Source organism: Podarcis vaucheri (genome assembly GCF_965113315.1).
Source record: "Podarcis vaucheri genome assembly, chromosome: 10".
Taxonomy (NCBI): Eukaryota; Metazoa; Chordata; class Lepidosauria; order Squamata; family Lacertidae; genus Podarcis; species Podarcis vaucheri.
In genome coordinates, this window is record NC_138748.1 from 18417269 (window position 1) to 18440152 (window position 22884).

The window sequence follows — 22884 nt, forward strand, 5'->3', positions numbered from 1 at the left end:
GAGGGGGTGTAAGGGGAACAGGAGTGCTTTAGATCTGTTGGATCCACATTCTTTCCCAGCACACCCTCTGGAACACCTTTTTGCCTGCTCCAGAGTTGAGGCCCAGTGGAGGGACACTGGCTGTCTTTCTGCAGTCTCACGGAGGAGTCATATTGCAATAAGAATTTTAAGGTCTTAGATATATAATAAATGTTCATAAATGTACCAAGCAAACATGTACATAAACCACACATCTGAAGCAGCACAGGAAGACAGTCCTGAAACGAATTTTGACTCCCAATCTGACCAAATGTTTCTCTGCAAGGAGGGAGGAGGTGAAAAAAACCTTCCTTGTTACAGGAATTTAGTAATGACCATTTCAAAGGGTGACAGACTACCAGGAAAAGACTACCAGAAAAGGCAATCAGATAAGGCATTATCAGATAACCTGGCAGACAGAAAAAACACAATTCAAAGTGTTGGTGTTGACCTTTAAAGCCCTAAATGGCCTCAGCCCAGTATACCTGAAGGGGCGTCTCCACCCCCATCGTTCTGCCCAGACGCTGAGGTACAGCGCCGAGGGCCTTCTGACGGTTCCCTCGCTGCGAGAAGCCAAGTTACAGGGAACCAGGCAGAGGGCCTTCTCGGTAGTGGCACCCGGCCTGTGGAACGCCCTCCCACCAGATGTCAAAGAGAAAAATAACTACCAAACTTTTAGAATACATCTGAAGGCAGCCCTGTTTAGGGAAGCTTTTAATGTTTAATAGGTTATTGTATTTTAGTGTTTTACTGGAAGCCGCCCAGCCAGAAGGGCGGGGTATAAATAATTTATTATTATTATTATTATTATTATTATTATTATTATTATTATTAAACATTCAAATTTCTGTTGTAGACCACCTTTTCTGTGATGTAGGTGTGATGTTTGTGGGGGGGTGGTGGTCTTGGGTTACACCCCTTCTGTGATGTATGTATGATGTATGGAGGGGTGGTCTTGAGCTCCAGGGCAGGGAATTTAAAATGTCTACATAAGGCCTTGCGCGCCATTGTTCGAGGTCCTCCTCCTTTCCTGCGTGTGAGGGGAGCACCCTATTGCAAGAGATCAATGAAGATCAGGCTTACTAGTTGCTTTCTTTCTCAATAGTCTCTGGTTGGCTTCTGTAATTTTCTCCTACCAATAGGGAACCCACGTAAGGACTCTATACGGGCTCTTGGATACCCCATAAGGGAAAAAGGGCAGATTTTGTTTACAACAATATGCCCCTCACTGAGGGTAGACCTCTGTTCTTGCCCCCAGTGAGGAGGACCTGGAGATGCTCTCCCAGGAACCAGAGGATTGCAGAGCATCAATTACCTATCTACTGTATTTTTCACTCTATAAGATGCACCAGACCACAAGACGCACCTAGTTTTTGGAGGAGGAAAACAAGAAAAAAAATATTCTGAATCTCAGAAGCCAAAACAAGAGGGATCGCTACACAGTGAAAGCAGCAATCCCTCTTGCTGTTCTGGCTTCTGGGATAGCTGCACATCCTGCATTCGCTCCATAAGACACACACACATCCCCTTACTTTTTAGGAGGGAAAAAGTGAGTCTTATAGAGCAAAAAATATGGTATTTTATCACACCTCATGTCTTAATCAACAGAGACTTTAGGATTTCCTTGGCTTTCCCACACATTCACAGACAGGACGATATTCTTGGAACTGTGTTTACTTAAAGTTCAGATAGTTATGAGTTGCACCAATATTTAATGTGTCTTTCCCTCATCTACTCATGCAGATCTATGTGTATGATGACTGAAAGAGGATTTACCGTTCCTGAAGGGATAATTGTCTGAGTGCAAACTATACTTAGCGTTTGTTCTATATGAAAATGTAGGCCAAGCGCTTTGCTTAATTATATCCTCACGTCTCCAGTGAAGCTAACAACTTGTTTAATCTGAAAGTTATATTTATGTGGCTTATGTGGAAATGCACTTTGGTCCCTGGTGAGGTAGTTCTAAAGTATTCCTCAAACACTGGGAGCATTTCAGGAATTAATGACGCGGTTTTTCAAATACATTTTTCTATTTTATAGGCTGTTTCTTCCTGCCTAAAGTGGTATATGGTACATTCACTTATACCACGCTTTGGTCAAAGAGGAGGTTCAGATAAGTCACCCTCCTGCAGGTTCCACAATCATTCAGGAAATAAAGGAAGAGCTGAAGAATACTCAACACAAAGCAAAGGTTCTTAACAGATCACAATCATGTGAAATGCCTTAGCTTAATAATGGATTCAAAAGTCACCTTTTCCTTAAGCTCCTACTACTCCACCTTTTATTAAAAATATCACACTAGGCTTCTCTAGGTAGCCAGGGTTTTTGCAAGCTGTTAATTAAAGTTTCCCGTGGCCATTTGGAGTGAAATTGATTTTTTTACTGATTATGAAGAACACTTCATTCATAATTCCTTGGCTGTGCAGAAATTAAAGGTTTCTTGAATTCACAGCTGGAAAGGAGGTATGAGAGAAAATGAAGGGTTTAGCTTTGTTTGTTTTAAATAAAATAATAAGAACAATAATAATATAAACACTGTTGTTTGGGAAAATAAATATAATGCACCCAAGAAACCACTTAAACTGGTATCACATCCCATATAAATGATCTTAAATGGTTTAAGTGCCACAGGGAGGTCAATCCTATGCACATTTACTCAGATTTGAATCTTACTGGTTTCAGTGAGGTACATATAGATATACAGATAGGCACATATAGAGATACTCATTGTAAGCAACCTTGAAATCAGGTAGAATGAAAGATGATTTATCAATATTTCAGATACAGGAAAAAAATTAAGACTGCAGGTTTAAAGAAATAGACTATAACGTCCCATTGCAAACCCCACTTCCATCCACACGAACTCTCTATTATACTTGCATTTTTTGAACGTTAATAACGCATGCTCAAAATGTATAAAAATCCACTCAAAATGGTTTAAAATGGTAATTTTAGAGACATGCTTTTATATGCATGAATTTAAAACAATTATTAAGGTTGTTTTTTTTAATGTGTCAAACCAACCAATCAAGTAGTTATATCTTCAGGAGGTGTGAAAGCCAATTTCCAATTGATGGTTTTTGTTCCAGAGCTTCTGAAGCCGTCACATTTTTTTCTTCATTAACAACGATAAATTCACTTTGATAACGTACAGCATACAAAAGAACCACTTTGTGTCTATCCCAGAATGTAATGAATGGAAAGTAGAAGCACACCTTTTGTGCCTTGCGCTTATCTGCCCGTTGGTTCTGATGGTAGATGCGGCTGAAATTGGAGACAATGACAGGAACTGGAAGGGCAATGACTAAGACCCCACTCAGGGAACAAATCGAGCCAAAGATCTTCCCAGCAATTGTCTTCGGCACCATGTCACCATACCTGTGGTGGGGGGAAAAAAAGAGAGATTTCTGTTTTAAAGGTAACTCGCAATTTACACACATATTTAACCAGCTTGGTGGGCTTGGCTGAAATTATTATTATTATTATTACTATTTTACGAAAAGGAGGTGGAAACAGGGCAAGTGTCCAGGAAAAAAGACTTTGGGAGTCCTACCTGCCATTGAACCCAATGTGTTTTGACTCTGAGATTTTGGCTTTAAGTGCTATCCCCAGAACATGACTGCCATGTAAGTCACCTGTGTACATTTCCCTAGTTAGAATTTTAATGGATAGAGCCACATTACAGTAGTACCTTGGAAGTCGAACAGAATCCATTCCGGAAGTCCGTTCGGCTTCCAAAACATTCAGAAACCAAAGCAAGGCTCCTCACTGGCTGCAGGAAGCTCCTGCAGCCAATTGGAAGCCACGGAAGGCCCGTGGGATGTTCAGGTTCCAAATAATGTTCGCAAATCGGAACACTCACTTCCGGGTTTGTGGCATTCGGGAGCCAAAATGTCCGATTACCAAGGCGTTCAGTATCCAAGGTATGACTACTACTTTACTTTCATTTGTAAGTAACTTTTCCTACTTTGACCCACATTCCGTATGCAGCATCCCCAGGGATGTAAACAATATTGAGATAGATGGACCAATGGCATATTCTATATTCCTGTTTATCACTTTTATACACCATCTTTCCTCCAGTGACCTCAGCACAGCATACAAAGGGATTACCCATTAACCCTCTCAAAGTTTTTGTTAGGTTCGACAGAAATGCACCCAAAGCAGGGGTAGACTTGGGTAATATCGCATCTGAGCAAGGACAAAGTTGGGTGTGCCCCCCCCATTCCCCCCCCATATTTTCACAATACAGTCCTACCTTGGAAGTCGAACGGAATCCTTTCCAGAAGTCCGTTCAACTTCCAAAACATTCAAAAATCAAAGTGCGGGTTCTGATTGGCTACAGGAAGCTCCTGCAGCCAATCAGAAGCCTCGGAAGCCCCATCAGATGTTCGGCTTCCAAAAATTGTTCGCAAAATAGAACAGTCACCTCTAGTTTTGTGACGTTCGGGAGCCAAAATGTTTGGGAACTAAGCTGGTCAACTTCCAAGGTATGACTGTAATTCCTTTTGTTACTTTGAGTATGAACACATATGAACACAGGTTTTCTTATTCTTATTATTTTGTGCCCCCTCGGCTCAGCCTCTTGTGTGGGGGAATGGCCCACACAACCCTAAATCTGGCGCTGACCTACCCCATGAACTTCTTGGCTGGAGGATGTTGAATTTATTTAGCATCCCTTCTGAGATGGCAGCGCTCCTTTTTATGGGTTGGAAGAGAGTAGCACTTCAGAGATTGTATCATAAGGATGGGCAGTCCAAGATGAGGAAGTGTGACTCGTCCCTCAAAAGGTTTCTAAATTGCCCTACAGCAATAGATGGGCAGGGGCTAAGATGCTGTTCCCTCTCATTTAGAAGGAAAAAATTAAACTATTGATCAGTTATATAGAATTGAATTTGGTGCATTTCTTTATTTAGGAACAGACTATAAGATCCTTCTCATCTGAAAAGTAAAAATCGCATAGTGAATTCTGCAGAGAAACTTTTAAATCTTTTTTTTTTTTTTTTTTTTGCTGGTTAAGAGTTAGGAATGAATCCAATTTATCCATGAAATAAAGCCAAAGCAGGGGGAAACTAATGTGCTACAATAATCTTCTGCCCCACTAGAGGGCATAAAACACCACCAGAAAGCAGCTGAAATGTGTCATATTTTACACAGTGAGACACAAATGTACCCAAACACGTACTGCAGATACCCTCCTTTCCAGTTCAATTACATTCTCTCCACAAATGTTATACCCATGTGGGGTTTCTTGTCTAACTTCTGCTGTGCTTGCTGAAAGAGGGGAGAAAAAAAGATAGTACAATGACTTTTTGGTTTTATTTTGCAGCTTGTAAAAAGGGGACTGCAGAGACTGGGAAAGTAAAACAAATAGGTCATTGAACCTGACAGTGTTCCTTTTAAAAGGCAAGGTCATTCCTTACTAATGCATGAAAAAGATGAAAAACTTTAGACAGCAATAATCACAGTGGCTGATAAATAAATTAGAAGGTGGCGGAAATCAAATTTTGCAGGAAAACAGAACGGAAGCAGGGTAAGCAAATGTATTCTAATTTGTACGAGTTATTCTTGTCTGAAAATATAGGTCCTGCTGGTTGAAGAATTCAACAAGGTGTCTAGGGACCCTGAGTCTTGAAAGCCAAGTCAAATGAGTCTTATGCCACCTTAAAAATTAATAGATCTATTGTGGAGTTAACCCTTAGAGGACCAGAGGCAACTTCGTCAGGTGAGTTATGCGGTCAACAAAGTGGGCAGGTGAACATGGTCTTGAGTACAGAGAAATGAAAATCATGGTGCAACAGTTGTCTGAAAAGTGTGAGGCCAAATGGTGAAGCAAAAGATAGCAGGAGGGCATATAATATATATTCCTTGTTTGGTTTATATTGCCGCTTATAGGTAAAAGGTAAAGGTAAAGGACCCCTGGACGGTTAAGTCCAGTTAAAGGTGACTATGGCGTTGCGGCGCTCATCTTGCTTTCAGGCCAAGGGAGCTGGCGTTTGTCCACAGACAGCTTTCTGGGTCATGTGGCCAGCATGACTAAACTGCTTCTGGTGCAAAGGGACACCATGACGGAAACCTGAGCACATGGAAATGCAGTTTACTTTCCTGCTGCATCGGTACCTATTTATCTACTTGCACTGGTGTGCTTTCAAACTGCTAGGTTGGCAGGAGCTGGGACAGAGCAGCGGGAGCTCACCCTGTTGTGGGGATTCGAACCACCGACCTTCCAAAAGGCTCAGTGGTTTAGACCACAGCGCCACCCGTGTCCCTATTGCTGCTTTACACCAGTGTAAACAGGAAAACATTACAAAACAACAAAGCCACAGTGATGATCTTTCAGAGCAAGAGGGGAGCCCCTTCTGGAGAAGCCAGCTGAGAAAACAGCTCAGCCCGAGAGGCAAAGTGACAAGCGACAGGTGCCGTTGAAGCTCATGATTGCTGATACATTGAATGAAAATAAATAAATACAATGCCGTACAAAATATGTCTGCTTCGGACTGTAGTATTTTATTTCATTTTTGAGATTCTGAGCTATTGCATTAACTATCTGAATGAGGCTACACTTTTTGACAAACGTTGCAAAAGCTTGACAACATAGTCATAGAATTATAGAGCTGGGGGTCGAATCTAGAGATTTAAGAGGCCCATTCTCTCCACTGACAGAGCTCTCCTGCATCTCTGAGTCTTTCCACCTTTTGCTTTCCAGTTTAGCTGCCACTAATCAGAAGATGAGAAGCTCCTTCTGATCTGTAAAATGGCTCAAAACACCAAGAGCCTTAGCCATTGAAAGTTCAAGTTGTTCTGAGAAATGGAAAGCCGGCTTGGAAGTTTGTTGTGCATTAGGAGGCAATCACCTGTATCACTAGTAGCCTGCACCCAATAATTAAGTTCCAAATAACCTGGAATATAGCACAATAGTCCAGGAAGCCATTGTAAAAGCAAATGTACAAGCAATACTGAAATGGGTTTCTTCTTCTGGAAAACAGGAAACAATCTACAGGCAGCTTTCTGTGGCCCTGTTCACACACACCAAAAACAACTTTGGCTTAACAAACCCATAATATGTTTTCATTTCTGTAATATTCTGTTTTAGAGGACAAAAATAAAGAGCAAGTTTTTATATTTACAAAGATGGAGATTACTTTTGGGTGCTGCAAATAGGAGGCAAATTGGATTGAGAAGGTATGTCAGATTCTGCATTTGAGAGTTTTCCTGTGGTAATCTTAAGTCTCTCCCATTTCCAATTATTCCTGTATTGTGAAGAATAAATATTGAGCTATTTCAGCTTAACATTTCTTATATTTTTAATGCATGGTTCTATCCCCCCCCCATTTTTTTACACCCAACCTAATTCTCAAGAACCAGGTGGAATATAAACCAAAACAAACAAACAAACCAGCCAAACAATTAATGTGGGAAATTAGGATAATTTTCCAATGCTGGCATGCTTCTCTGTACATTAAAGCAAACAAACAATCAGATGCTTTCATTTGGATAGTGGCTCGAGAAAATACCATTAGTGAAGGACAGGAATGGCCTGTGTTGAAACAGTGGAACAAGAAAGGAAAAATATGAAATAATATTATAGAGCTGTCAAATTATATTTGGCAACTGCAAAATAGGCTGCTTGTCTGTGGAGGGTGAAGCAAATCGGTATAAAACTGCTCCCTATAGCTTCCAAGCTGCTTGGTGACTAAACACTGGCAAGTGAGCCCTAATTAGTCATTTATTTCAGAACGGCACACTGGAGTAGTTAATTTAAAATGCCACTGGTAATAATCTTAAGTAGCATTTGGAACCATGCATGTGCATTACAAATGCACACATCTCTTGCATTCCGGTAATTTTTAGGAGGCTTCTATTTGCTGCAGTTTCTGTTTCGAAACCAGCCAGATTTGCTTCTGTCTGTCTTTTCCAATGTGTGCCTGGAGCTCGGGATGAGCTGAGGCTCACCCCTTTCCAAAACACATAAGGAAATCCTTCATGTGCACTGGATATGATAGGGCAGCCGAGTCCTGGGTTCTCAAGCTCCTACGCGGTTTGGCAATAGGCTTGTGCAAAGCTTTGCAATGAATGGAATCCTATGCAGCTTTTGATCCTTGCTGTTCCCTACAGGAAGGGACACGGGTGGCGCTGTGGTCTAAACCACAGAGCCTAGGGCTTGCCGATCAGAAGGTTGGCGGTTTGAATCCCTGCGACGGGGTGAGCTCCCGTCGCTCGGTCCCAGCTCCTGCCAACCTAGCAGTTCGAAAGCAAGCCAGTACAAGTAGATAAATAGGTACTGCTCCGGCAGGAAGCTTAACGGTGTTTCCGTGCGCTGCTCTGGTTCGCCAGAAGTGGCTTAGTCATGCTGGCCACATGACCCGGAAGCTGTATGCCGGCTCCCTCGGCCAATAAAGCGAGATGAGCGCTGCAACCCCAGAGTCGGCCACGACTGGACCTAATGGTCAGGGTTCCTTTACAGGAAGGAAACAAGTTTGATAATTGAAAGGATTTCTTCTTTAAACAAAACGCTTAGAGAAAAAACTATTTTATTTTCAAGCAGAGGGCCAAGAAAACTGTGCTGCAATTAATATAGTTACAATGGTAGAGGTACAGTGGTACCTTGGGTTACATACGTTTCAGATTACAGACTCCGCTAACCCAGAAATAGTGCTTCAGGTTAAGAACGTTGCTTCAGGATGAGAACAGAAATCGTGCTCCAGCGGTGCAGCGGCAGCGAGAGGCCCCATTAGCTAAAGTGGTGCTTCAGGTCAAGAACAGTTTCAGGTTAAGAACGGACCTCTGGAACGAATTAAGTACTTAACCCGAGGTACCACTGTACAATGGAAAAGGTGGCTTCATTTGCCTCTGTGCTGGTGATGAGATGGTAGTACCAGAACTATTTTTGACACACAGGTGATAGACTGCTTCAAGACCAATTAAATCTTTAATGGCATGTTAATTTATGGTTGCGTTTTTCTTATGATTTATGGCAGGTTTTATGAGCAACGTTGACTGTTTAATCAGTTGACTTTAAAGGCCTGCAACTGCATTAAATTAAACTGTTTCTGTCATGACCTATGGTGTAGATAAATAAACATATGCTACTATATATCATGACATTATGTGATATGTTCCTTTTTGCATATCGTCTGACATTTCTCCGATGAAAATAGGAACGTCCTATTCAATAATAATAACAACAACAACAACAACTTATTATTATATTTATATTTATATACCATTGATCTGGCTGGGTTGCCCCAGCCACCCTGGGCAGCTTCCAACACATATAAAAACATAATAAAACATTAAATGTTAAAACAACTTCCCTATACAGGGCTGCCTTCAGATGACCTCTAAAGGTTATATGGTTACTTATCCCCTTGGCTCGGGGGTTGCATAACTCCACACCCTCCCACATTTCTTCAATGAAAATAAGGATATCCTAAGGAAAAATGGAACATTCAGGGATCAAATCAGAAACTGGGATGACTTCTGTAAATCTGTGGCTGTCCCTGGAAAATAGGAACACTTGGAAGATCAGGTTTTTTGGATCTGTCAAATGTTTAGTTACTGTGAACATCAGTAAAAATGCAAATAACTAATGAGTATTGGAGCTGCAAATAAAAAGAAGGTATCTTTTACCTCATGTGGTGGACTTGTAAAGAGGTAAAGGCCTTCTGGGAAATGATACATAATGAATTAAAGAAAATGTTTAAAAATACTTTCGTGAAAAAAACAAAAGCCTTTTTATTGGGTATAGTGGGTGGGGGAAGAGATACTAAGAGATGATAAAATACTGTTCATGTATGCAACAACAGCAGCAAGAATTCTTTAAGCCCAAAAGTGGAAAAAAACAAGAAGTACCAATGAAAGAAGAGGGGCAGGTGAAAATGATGGACTTTGTGGGACTGGCGAAGCTGATGGGAAGAATCCGGAACCAGCATGATCGAGTATTTCAAAAGGACTGGAGTAAATTTACACAATATTTGAAAGATTATTGTAAGCAATTAACATCACTAGTCTGAAGACTTGTAATGAGAAATTTTCTCTCTTTTCATATTTATTTAAATTATGATGTATTTCGTAAGGAGTGAAATTAGAATTGGAAAATGCACAAAATGCTATGATATAAAGATTAACATTTGAAAACCATGAGGTGGGAGGGAAGGAAGTCGATAGGTTCTAAAGAGCCAAAGAGGTAAAGTGAATGATAATGATGTGAATATATATTGTTAAATGGAAAAATAATAAAAAATATTATTATTTTAAATGCAAATAACGGCTCACAGAAATGGTCTACAGTGGCATGCACTCACAGAAGAATATGTTTGTGATTAGAAACTTTGCAAAATGCAGGATTTCCACCCTTCTAATTATGGAAATGGCTGTTACAATCCCTCCTGATTTCCCGTGCTGCATGCTATACTGCACATATGAGCCTATTGTTGTAAAGTCTGCAACAGCTTCCCCCCCCCCTCGCAAAAAAAGCCCAGCAGCAATGAAAATGAGTCAAATGCTTGACTGGATAGTTATTGACAGGCTCATAACACTTCTACAGAAGTTAAACATTCTCTTCAGCATATTGCTCCTGAGGCTTTGCGGCTCTGCAATAGTCACGTGGGGCCAATGTGCCTTTACTCTACCAGGGACGCGGACTTATAAAAAATATTGGGGGGGCTGGGAAAGCTCGTGAAATGTAAATAAGCTCATGAATATGCAAATAAGCTCATGAATATGCAAATAAAGTGGCGCCGCCCCCTCGTGAGCGAATAGGGGAGAGCGTGCTGCTGCCTATTAATCAGCTCCGGAACAGCTGATATGCGGGAAACCTGGGGCTAGAGGCAGAAGCCCCCGCCCCCGGGGATTCCCCTGTTCTCGCGGGGGACGGCCGGGGCTCTCCAGCTAGGGCGCGCGGCTGGCTGGCTGGCTGGGGAGGGAGCAGGTGGGGAGGAGGCGGGGGACGGCGGCAAGGGTGCCCGAGATTATTGGGGGGGCTGAGCCCCCCCCAAAATTTTTTTGAGGGGGCTCAAGCCCCCTCAAGCCCCATGGAGTCGGCGCCTATGTACTCTACACATATCAAGAAGAAATAAGGCAAGGAACAGCTGACATGAATGATCAGAGCAGACTCTGCATTATACCTCTGTCTTACCTATCGCCTTAATGGAAAAATCTCCAAGTGGCCTGCCTATAAAAAGAGTGTTCCTTGCATGAACGGTGTGCCATTTTTCAACACGACTGTTGCATTCTTTCCCCCTCTGACAAGATTAGATTGTCTGACTTTTGGGGGATTCAGAAACCAGAAACATGGGCAAGATCAGAAAGAATGCATTATTTCCATCCCCAAAAGCATCTTGCAAAGTGATACATTATTGTCGGAGCCACAACTTCCCTTCAGAACAACAGAATCTCACAAGGTGAATTAATGATATTTTGGTTTCGGTGAAGCTCATTAATCTGTTGCACTGCTTAATTTACAACAACCGTCATTTTGCACTTTCCAGGTTGAATAACCAGTTTATATATGCATTCTTTTTGCAACCGATTCTTCAGTTGTGATAACTTCTTGATGGAAGAAAAACTAGCACCAGAGATCACATCAACTTTCCTGCCACTCATTTATTCCTATACCCTCTGAGAGGATGGGTGAACAATGCATGGTACTCAAAAGAGCCTGAAGAATATGTGATGGCAGATGAAGCTAAAAGAGAAGCAATTTATCTATTTCTATTTTTTTGGGGGGGAGGGGACGTATAGAGCCCCATCCTAAACATATCTGCATACCATGTTTCAGTCTGCCATCTTGATTCAAAATGGTGCCCAGCATCCAAGCAGTGAAGACATTTGCCCCTCCCACCTCTGGAAGCCTTGTGCCAACTAAACCTATGCCAAAAAATGGGCAAAGTCATGCCAAAGTGATGATTTGGCTTACCATCTGGATTCAAAATGATGTCCAGCATCGAAATAGCGACAAAGTCTACCACCCCACCTTGGGAAGAAACTACCATATGTGCTGCGTTTGCTGACAATATCTCAAGAGACAGGCAAACCTATGCCAAAATAATGGGCAATATCACATTGTGGTCTGCCATTTTGAATCAAAATGGTGCCTGCTGTCTTGACCTTGGGAACCCTTGTGTCAAGTTTGGCAGTGATATCTTTAGAGGCATCGTAAATAATAGCGCGATCTCAGATGATAAATCAGCTATTTATTTGCAATTAGTTTGATAAAGAGCACAGCTGTCAACGTTTCCCTTTTTTGAAGGGAAATTCCCTTATTCCGAATAGGATTCCTTGCAAGAATAGGGAAAAGTTGGCAGCTATGATAAAGAGAGACATGCCTAGAAGTTCAAGGCATGAATTAAGCATAAGCTTTGTTACGGCAAGAAGGTGTGGGAGGAAACCTACATAGTACCAAGAACAAAAAATCATGTTCACACCCACCTATAATAAATATGTATACAATCAGACTCTGTAAAGCATCTGCAGATTTAATTATCTCTGCTGCAAACCGATAACGTTTTAATGCATTGCACGAAACTTCGCCTTCACAGACTAGGAAGCAGGTGCCCACAAGCTATTGAACGCAGGCTGTTTACTAAGCCAGGCCAAGGGAATCAGTTCCCAAAGCTTGGCTGCCCCAGCAAAGTCTAATTATGTCCATAGTACAGATGGTAAACTAAGCCACAGCAAGCTTCGGGGACCTGCCAAAGGTTTCACAGTTAGAGAAGCCAGGAATCCAATGTCTGCTGGAATGAGCCTCTACAAACTCTCCCATGTGGGACAAGCTTTGGTACACGATGCTGTTGAGACATCAATTCAGAATACACTTGCTAAAAATAAGTCCATGTCTTAAGTTGCTGCTACTTATGCTGTGTTCCCATAAGATCAGGAGCCCCTCTTCCATTGCAGATCTTATTCTAAGAACAAGCAATGCCTTTATCCGGCATATAAAATGGGTAAAGGCCTGGTGAAGTGCTTAATCAAGGCATAAGACACCTTTTAAGCATCTAGAAAGTGTGATGATATTCTCATACCCTATTTAAACCAATGGGGAAATTCCCATTGATTCTAGTAGACCAGTCTTATATTTTTGGTTCACATGAAGTTTGATTAAAATAAAAAAATTCCTACCAGTAGCACCTTAAAGACCAACTAAGTTAGTTCTTGGTATGAGCTTTCGTGTGCATGCACACTTCTTCAGATACACTGAAACAGAAGTTGCCAGATCCTTCTATATAGTGAGAAGGTGGGGAGGGGTATTACTCAGAAGGGTGGTGGGAATGGGAGATTGGCAGATAGCTGAGATGAGCCTGTTGACGACTCTTAATGACTGTAATAGGTCTTACAGGAAAAGGCAAGGGGTGAGAAGGTGAGAAATGGCTTAGTCATGTATAATGAGATAAGAATCCAATGTCTCTGTTCAGACCAGGTCTCTCCATGGTTTTAAGTTTGGTAATGAGTTGCAATTCAGCAGCTTCTCTTTCCAATCTATTTCTGAAATTCCTTTGTAGTAAAACAGCTACTTTGAGATCTTGTATAGAATGTCCTAGGAGATTGAAGTGTTCTCCTACTGGTTTATGAAGTTTGATGTAAGCAAAGTAAATAAGCAGTGCTTCAAGTTCAATTGCGGAGCGAATATTATACTTTGTGACTATGCAGCTGTGTTGAGGATGGGTAAAAAGAACATAAGGGCGGAAGGTTAGGTAATAAATAGAAGCAAAAAAAAAAAAGGTACCGGTACTTTGGCCAGATACCCAAAGTTCGAAGGATGTTCATAATTACATTTTCATTACTTAAACAAATCAATCTTTTTTATTTTTATTTATTTATTAAATTTGTATACTGCCCTTCATCTGAAGATCTCAGGGTGATTCGGAACATAAAAATACAAAACGAGAGCACAAAACACACAATAAAAGCAAAAACACCTCGGTATACCATAAGGCAGATGTCTCATAACACAGTATCTAGAAAACTGATACGGGGTAGGTATAAGAAGCCTGAGTCCTGTGGTCTTTAAAGCCTTATATGCGTACTATTCGGCTCCTCACTAGCAGTTGGTGTGCAAGTGGTTGCTAGTGACAAAGTAGACCGCAGTATTTTATGTTGTCCTCTATGGTAAGGCAGAATAGTCAAGTGCCCCTTGTTCATAAACCTAAATAATCTCATATTGTGGTAACCTCGGTCTTTGTGAGCATTTTAATTCACAAAGATGCCACGAGTGTGTTTGCTTATTCAAGCCACAGACTTTAACATAGTTGCTCCATTAGGATGCTTGCCAGATATGTTCTGGAATGGTCGATAAAGTTTCTGCTTGTTATAGGTGCAGACCTATATTGAAGAGTAACAACCACCATGCCTGAGATCAGGTTACTAGGCCTTCGGAAGCTCGCATTCTGAAACTTCAGAGGTTGGAGCCTTGAAGCTAAAGGTGGTTTCCATTAGAACTGTCCATGAGGAGTAGGGATAGAGCTTTATGGCAGCTGATGCAGGCAGACGATGGAGCCTGGCAGGTCAGATGAAGAGTGCTCAGCTATGCAGGTGCCTCAGGGTGGATCCTGATGATTGTGATAGGGTGGAAGAGTGAACTGTGTTATGTATTCAGTGGTCTGTGTTTGCCTGAGCTTGAGTCTGGACTAAGGATTCTGAGCTCCTGTGTTCTGATTTGATACCTGATATCCAATCTCAGAACATTTCAGGATTTGGGCCTCTGCCATTGGCCCTCTGAGTCATGATTCACAGCTTGGAAGTTTAGAGAGCCAATCACGTTGGGAGTGGGAGTGGCCCAGGCCTTCAGAAATGTATATAAGCAGTTGCTTTGCCCCTGTTATCCAGTTATGAAGTTCAATAAATGTTCTTGTTGTTACCACTGTGTCTTGCCTCGTGGGAACCCATCTACACATCAACCCATTCAGATGGGTTGTTGTTGTTGTTGTTGTTTCCTATTTTCAAGGAGAATGTGCTGCACATATCTGTACCCACTGCCCTTCATATGTGCTCTCGGTGTGTGTTGGGGGAGAGAGTCTAAACAGTCCTTGCCCAAGATACTAATCAGGAATAATATATTTCCCTTCCTAGCAAAGAAGATCTGGTAATGTCAGGAACATAGCCTGAGAAACTGTGCTTTCATTATTCCCTTTAAACAGTTTTATTTCATTTGAGAATGGTATCTGAGATCAAGCTAAGCAGCCGATAAACAAGAGCATTGTATCATTTTGCTTATTGCCATTATTCTCAATGGGGAAAAAATGTTTCCAGATTTCTATCTCAGCTTCAGGCAAACCAGGAACATGCAATATGGTTTGCGCCAATGAGAGATTGATACTGGCACAACATTTACATGAAGCTCTGCCAGTTACTGAGCACTGCAGTGAATAAACGGTTCAGAGACACTAATTATAAGTTTGCTGTATCCATGGAATGCTATATTAAGATAGAAAACCTTTGTAGTAATATGGTAGCAGACAGAGCAATCCTGCTCATAAGTAAATCCTATTGAATTCAATGGGGCTTTCACCCTAGGTGCTACTTTCATTTCTAACCCTTTTGAAACCCCCCTTTTGTACTCATTCATGTTCTACCTTCCCTGAGAGGGAGAAGAAAATAACCAAAAGTCTCTTCAACATGAGGTGAGATCCCTCTTGCAAATTCTTTTCTATACCAATATGTTCCCACACCTCTCTGACTTATTTCCATCGGCCTCTGGAAAAGCTCAGATAAACTGAAGGAAAGAAAGGAACTATCTACTGTTCTGAGGGGTGAACAAAATGGGGAGAATCAGGTATACCAGGATTCAGAGTTCAGCTAGTTAAGAAAGGAAGGCTTTTCACAGCCAACGTTTCCTTTCATCACAGGTCAAATATCCGAGAGCATATAGTGGATGGTTCACCTTTCATTCCTCTTATAATCCCTCCTAGCAGCCTTAATTCATTCCTGCTGAGGCCAGTTAAATCTCACCCTCTCTCTACGAAACACCCACCCACCTGAACACGAGCGCTTTGCCTCCTGGAGGAAACTAACTTTCTCCCTGCTAGTCATAGGGATGCCAGTTTTTAAGGATGACCTGCTTGTTGTACCTTTACCCCACAGATAATTGCACCCAGCATAAATGTGGTGCTCAGCAACTGCATCCCTGACCTTGCAATGGTGCTGAAGGAAAGCCTGGTGCTAAAAAAAAAAAAAGTTAAACATTATCCCTGTGCTTTAAAAAGCATGCAGATGTTAAAGGCCCAGGAACACAGGGAAAAATGGGAGCTCTAGCTCAGGGGTCAGCAAGGTTTACCTCGCCTGGGCCGGTTCACTCCAGCGGAGAGCCCTCCGTGGGCTGGATTGCGCGCGAGCGCCCGCAATTTCCAGCATCTGCGCAGACACGATTTTCGGCGCCATGGAAGCGAGTCCCCACGCCACGCTGCACCGCGCTGGTTTAGTGCAGCACGTGGGGACTCACAGAGTGGGTGGCTCGGTTCGGGGGCAGCTCATGGGCTGGTTAAACGACCCACATGGGCCGCTTGTAAGTCTTAGGTTGTGTTATGTGCCGGTGTGGTTGCTCGAGAGCAAAGAGGCAAGACTCCCACCGGTCTTTTCCAGGCTTTATTATCTGTACAAAAACATTTACAGTGCAGAGCGTCTCAAGTCCATGGCTGCTCAGTCGCTAGCAGAATCTGGGAGTGGGCGGTCCTTAAACTTTCCCCAGCATAACAGTCGTGTGACCCCCATCCTTCTCCTCCCCTCTCTGTGTTTAAACCGACTTGTCTCTCCCCCGCTTTGCTCAGGCTCGGAGTTGTGGCTCTCCCTTGCATCCTCCAATCCCTGCATCCCTTCCCCACTGGAGGCGGGGCTTCCCTCCTGGAGGAAGAGCTGCTTTGCATGATCTTCTTCGGAGGCTCCCTGTAACCCAACTGCCCTTCCACTTCTCGCCTCTGAGCTGATGGCAGTTCCCTGACAGGTTGCCTACCCCTGCTCTAGCTAGTACTACCTGCATCTACAAAATTGATTGGGGGGGGGGATGGAATTCTTTGTTAAAGAGCTGCTGCTTGAGCATGCTCATATTGAGCTACAGAGACGGCTTTGCACACTTCACTGCAGATCACCTCTGGAGGAACAAGTTGGGATGAACCCCAAAACTGAAACATGCTAGTGACTGCCTTTTGCATTTCAATGAACTGGGCATTGGGCAGATGTTGTTACCTAATCTGATTTAGGCTACTGTGTTTCCCCAATTTAAGCCCCATTGAACTCAATGGGATTTACATCTGAATAGACATGCATAGGACCGCATGGTTACACCCTGATCTTCAGGGTTACTTACTTATTCTGTGAAACACCACGACTATCAGTAAGTAATCTGAAGATTGCAGTCAGAGGTTCCACCCCGTGACATCAGTGATAATGGCTTTGTTTCTTTCAACCTGCATCTGATCTGAATCTCTGCCCCAGAGGTTAAAGTTTCTGTTTCCAATTATTGGCTCCCCAAGTCACCCAAAAACACTCCATTTTCTACATCCTCACTGCTTATTTTTTTTCTGTTGGCAACACCGCAACTGCTAACTTCCCTGTGTTCCTTCCATCTTTGACTATCCCATCTTCTCTCTTTTTGTGTCTATTGGAAAATAATTTCAAGCCTAAAGCCAAGCCCTCGGCCATCCTATAATGTGTTCATTTGTTTAGATATAGTCAGAATACTCTTCCCAGCAACTCCTGAGCAGTCATGGGCTCCTTTTTAACCCCTGCCACCTCTTGGGAAGAACAGCAACAGTGCTTGCAGTTAGTTACCTGAACCATCTGGGGGCGATGGAAATACAACACATCTGGGGGCGATGGAAATACAACATATTCTTTCTCCTGTTGGTTCCTTCCTTAGGAACTACTTATTGGCATACAGATCACTTCCCTTTTCACTTTTATTTCCTCCTCCTACTTTCTTTGTCTTAGTGTTAGGACGCCTTGGGTTCTCTTGACCGCATGACTCCATATTGGAGCTTGTGCTCGAATGTCTTTGAAAAACTGGAGTTAATTGACCTTAAGTTTCTTTATTCTTTCAACCAGCAATCTTACCGTGCTATTTATTTCGACACACCGCTGCAATATATTTACCAAGTTCCAATACCGTCAAGTAATTTGAAGCAAACATGCTCCAAATCCAAAGGAAAAAGGCACGAAACCACCCATTATCCTTTCCTTTGAATACAACTTTCATTTGTGCACAGCGATGCCATAGACTTAAGCGAATTTCATAGCTATTTCCTCTTCGCAGGGAACTCTGACCCTTCACCAGAGGGCTAGGGATACATATGAGAGGAGACAAATGTAATATATAAAGAGGCTTGTCTTGTCCAGGGTATTCTCAGTGCTTTGAGCTGACCTTTATAACAAAACTGACAAACGAGCATTCCAAGTTGTCAGTTTCCCCCTTCCCTATCCATTTTCTCCCTGCTGCCCTCTTCGCCTTCTGCTTCAGCCAGATGTCTTTCAATCACTTTCCAAGCTGTGTTGGGTTGTGGGAGGTGGAGCAGGTATTATCAGCACCCAGGGTCAGGGAAAAGGCAAGCACACAGGCAGGGCGGCAACATGACCAGTTTGAACAAGCATTAAGATTTGCTGCTACAATGTCCTTCTGCCATTGGAATTGTGCAGAAAACTCACAGCACAGCTAAAATATGAGTCTTGTTTTTCCTATTGCCTGTGTTTTCTCCAACAGAATTTGCTAGGAAACCATACTTCCTAGTTGTTGTTGTTTAAAAAAAGTTTTTATCAATTGAACCGATAAAACACTGATTTAGGTCTGTAGGCTAGATAAGCTGCTAGAATATTGTAGCGTAGATAAATTCCTAAAGTTGGCCAACGCTTCAGCCTCCCCAGGCATGGCATCTGTGAATCTGGATTATGGAAGTGGAAAAGGAACGAGTGTCCAGATCTGTTAATTGGCTGCATGTTCCATGCCATAGCAAACACTTTCTGCTTTGCAAAATTAAGGGCTGGCTCCAATATTTGCTATTTTTGTTATTTATCAATCAATGCTTTGCCCAAAGGTGCTTGATGCAACATACAATATTGACAATATTTGCTCATTCTCCTGTTAAAAGATCTCCCTGGAGGCTAATAACTGGAGGAAGAATCATTTGACCAAGGACAGAGCTCCCACCTCTTGGCAGGAATTTGTCTGAATGTCAGCGGTGCTGCTAGGGAGTGCAGGTTGCTGTGCTACAGGTCTGGGGCAGCCCCATAGCTCAGGATGCTCCCAAATCACTTCCCACATCAGTAGCAGCTGCTACTGTTGCTTCCTCCTTTCCAGTTTGTTTCTGTTTCAAAGAGCAGCCATGCTGCAGAGCAAAGCTCCTAACTGTCGTGCCCACCTTCTTCCTTTTCCAGAGGGCTGCCTGTGAAATGAAGATGGCAGGTGCTTCATTCTGGAGCATGTCTATTCTGTAAAAAGTGGGGAAGGGGATAGGGAAGGGGATAGTAAGTCTCATCAACTTACTAGCAGCTCCGCTGCCCACTGCTATGCCACCTAGTGAGGGAGAAGGACCATGTGATGCATAATAATAATAATAATAATAATAATAATAATAATAATAATAATAGTAATTTATTATTTATATCCCGCCCATCTGCTTCCAACAGAACACTAAAATACAATAGGAAGAAAAGAGTAGGGTCCCATCTCATTCTTCACAATGTTTTAAAAGGTGCTCCATACAGGAAACTGTTCATGTATGCTACAACAGCCACTCAGATGCTACTAGCCCAGAGATGGAAGGAAGAGACAGCCCTGACCAGAGAAGAATGGCAAATCAAGTTGATGGACTATGCCAAAATGGCAAAACAAGGAGACAAGAAATTTAAAAAAGGATGGGAAATGTTTTATAATGTATATACAAAATCACTGTAGACAGGTCAAAACATTAGCAGGATTTTAAATACAGTGGTACCTCAGGTTACAGATGCTTCAGGTTACATATGCTTCTGTTTACAGACTCCGCTAACCCAGAAATAGTACCTCAGGTTAAGAACTTTGCTTCAAGATGAGAACAGAAATCGCGTGGCAGCGGGAGGCCCCATTAGCTAAAGTGGTACCTCAGGTTAAGAATAGCTTCAGGTTAAGAATGGACCTCCAGAATGAATTAAGTTCTTCACCTGAGGTACCACTGTACACTTGTAATGTAACAGAATTTATAGATGGAGAAGTACTGATATACAGTTGAAAATAGAATCAAAAGGACCCATGGAAGGGATTGGGGTGGGGAGTCAGGGGATTCAGAGTAATCTTGATATTTGGATTGTGTACTGTTTTTTGTTGTATGTTTATATTTTTGAAAATCAAATAAAAAGATTATTAAAAAGTTGCTCCATACAAGCTAAAACCATTTCGCCAGGTTCAGCCAGTCGTTCTCAGCAGCTGACTGCCTCCAGCATCTTTCTCTTTGGCATATTATACCTCTCAGTATTCTCCCTTTCTGCTCAAGGTTTGATTCATCCTTGCCGCTTTTATCCCAGTGACAACCTGCTTTAAACAGAAGAGAGCCTCAATTAAAGATTGCCTATCAAGGCCTCTCCATTTTACAGGATTTAATTTTCTTTTTCTTCTCATTGATTGTAACACTCTTTCCCCCCCTCCAAAGCCTAAAATAACAAGTCCTCTGTCCTGTTTTGTTGTTGTGTTCGTCCTTTTCTGTTCGTCAAACATTGATTCTGTTTGCACCCCTCCCCTTTCCCCACTGTGACTCTCTTTTTTGTTTTGGATACTTCCTTGCTTGAGTTGACAATGCGATGTTGGTACAGCTGCAGGGAGGCCGTTAGGTAATTAATTGCTGTTGCTTGTCCAGCAGAGCAAGTTAACCAGAGCCACAGTCTTAATGCCACTGTGAAAAGTGGTTTCATGAACTAAGCAATAAGCGTTTCATCTTTTCAAATACTCACCTGTTGGTGAAGTACTGGGTCTAGCTAAAATGATACTGTGCTTCATTGATGGGTCGCTCATAATGTATGCAGCCACTTATTAAATTCAGTGATGGCCTAGTCCTATGTCAGGGATTGGCTAGGCGTGGAGGAATGGTCTGAGGACACAGCCAGGGAACTCTCCAGGAAAGCATCAGAGGGGGAAGGCTTCAGGCCAGGAGAATGGTGGTGGGATGCAGGAGACAGGTCGGAGGAAGATGGAGGTGCAGATGGGTTGGAGGCTGAGCAAGCAACAGGTCTACGTGAGGGCCACCTCCAAGGGCCTTCTGGTGGTTCCTTCACTGTGAGAAGTGAAGTGACAGGGAACCAGGCAGAGGGCCTTCTTGGCAGTAGCGCCTGCCCTGTGGAATGCCCTCCCATCAGATGTCAAGGAAATAAACAACTATCTGACTTTTAGAAGACATCTGAAGTCTTGGGAAGCTTTTAATTTTTGGGTGGGGTATAGATGATGATGATGATGATAATAATAATAATAATAATAATAATAATAATAATAATAATAATAATACTGAGGCATCTGAGGAGGAGGAGGAGGCTGAGGCTGTGACAGATCCCCAGCCACTTGCCAGTTCCACTGTCCCCATCTCCCCTCCTCCTCTGTGCCTGAGATCGAGGAAGGTGTTACATGTAGCAGAACAAAAGGCACAGAGAACACCTCCTCAAAGCAGTTTGTGACTGTTGGGTAGGCAGCCAGCTGGGGAGGAGCCTTAGGAGGAAGTAGGAGGCTGAGATCCTCAGTTCTGGCAATTGCCTCACTGGGCTAGACCTCCCTGTGGAGCTCTCTGCTGGGTTTGGTTTCTCTGAATAAAGAACCAGCCTTATGGCTCATCTCTGAGTTTCTCTGCTGCACTGCAGCTGGGCCAAATAAGAGTGTCCTTAAGGTGGCCCCTCTGTTTGTTCCACCCGCTGCTCCTGTCCTTGGGAGTCCTTCCACGAGGCCATCCTCCACAAAATCAAATACAGATTATTAAACAGAAACCATTTAAATCATTAAATTATGGATTCTGTCTGACAACAATGTTCATGTTCAATGCAAAGTCAGATAAGTGCTTTCTTTATCCTTTATTCCCCTGCATCCGTCCTTCTTAAAATAGCCTCAGCTGCCTGATAATCCATGATCTTTTGATTGATAGAAACAACATCCAGCTATCACTTCATTACCTCTCAAGAGTCAAGTTGTAAACTATTGACCCGCTAACATCAGTCCCTGCTTTCTCTGATATGTTCATGTTGCTGGTGCATAATATGGTGGTGATACAGAGGCTGGCATTTTCAAGATGGGAATCGGGGGAAAGAGATAAGCGAAGCAGAGGCTTCCTGAATTGTCTCCTTGATCTAACTGATATAATAGTGTGGGCTTCTCTGATGGTGTTAAAGAGGCAGGTTGAAAAGAAAGCCTGATCTAAAGGAGTTGGGACTCACCCCTCCAGTATAAGACTAGCTCCTACCCCAGTTGCTGTACTGGTTGGTGAGTGGAGACATAGCTGTCAACTTACAGATTTGAAAATAAGGGACCAGCAGCCTCAAAAATAAGGGACCAGCAGTCAAAATAAGGGATTTCCTTTTCCCTCACCATGTGCCCCGCTCTAGACAGACCTTTTCCACAGCACAGCAACCCAGCAAAGGAGATGCAGCAAGGAAAACCACCGTCACCTCTCCGCTGGGAAGCACTGAGCAAAGGCGAGTCCCCAGGCAACACGGCTGATTTGATCGGCGCAAGGCATGCAAGCTCCACCCCCCAGTCGTTCTTAGACTCCTTATTGGGTGAACAACGTAGCCAAGCAACACAGTTGGAGCCTCCCTCCTGCCTGGGAGGGAGGGAGAGGAGCTGCTTCCTTTGAAACCCGGGAAATTTATGGGATATTATCAATCTGGGACAGCAGTGGGAAACGGCGCTGGGATAAGGGAGTTTCCCGCCAAATA

At 42.8% G+C, this 22884-nt stretch overlaps 1 protein-coding gene across 1 annotated transcript in view; it reads right to left on the bottom strand.

The window, feature by feature from the left end:
- KCND2 (potassium voltage-gated channel subfamily D member 2) overlaps window positions 1–22884 on the bottom strand; it is a 287365-nt gene that overhangs the window by 14251 nt on the left and 250230 nt on the right. Inside the window, exon 3 of the mRNA XM_082239690.1 lies at window positions 3234–3396. Coding sequence (XP_082095816.1) covers window positions 3234–3396 — 163 coding nt within the window. The remainder of the gene's footprint in view (window positions 1–3233; window positions 3397–22884) is intronic.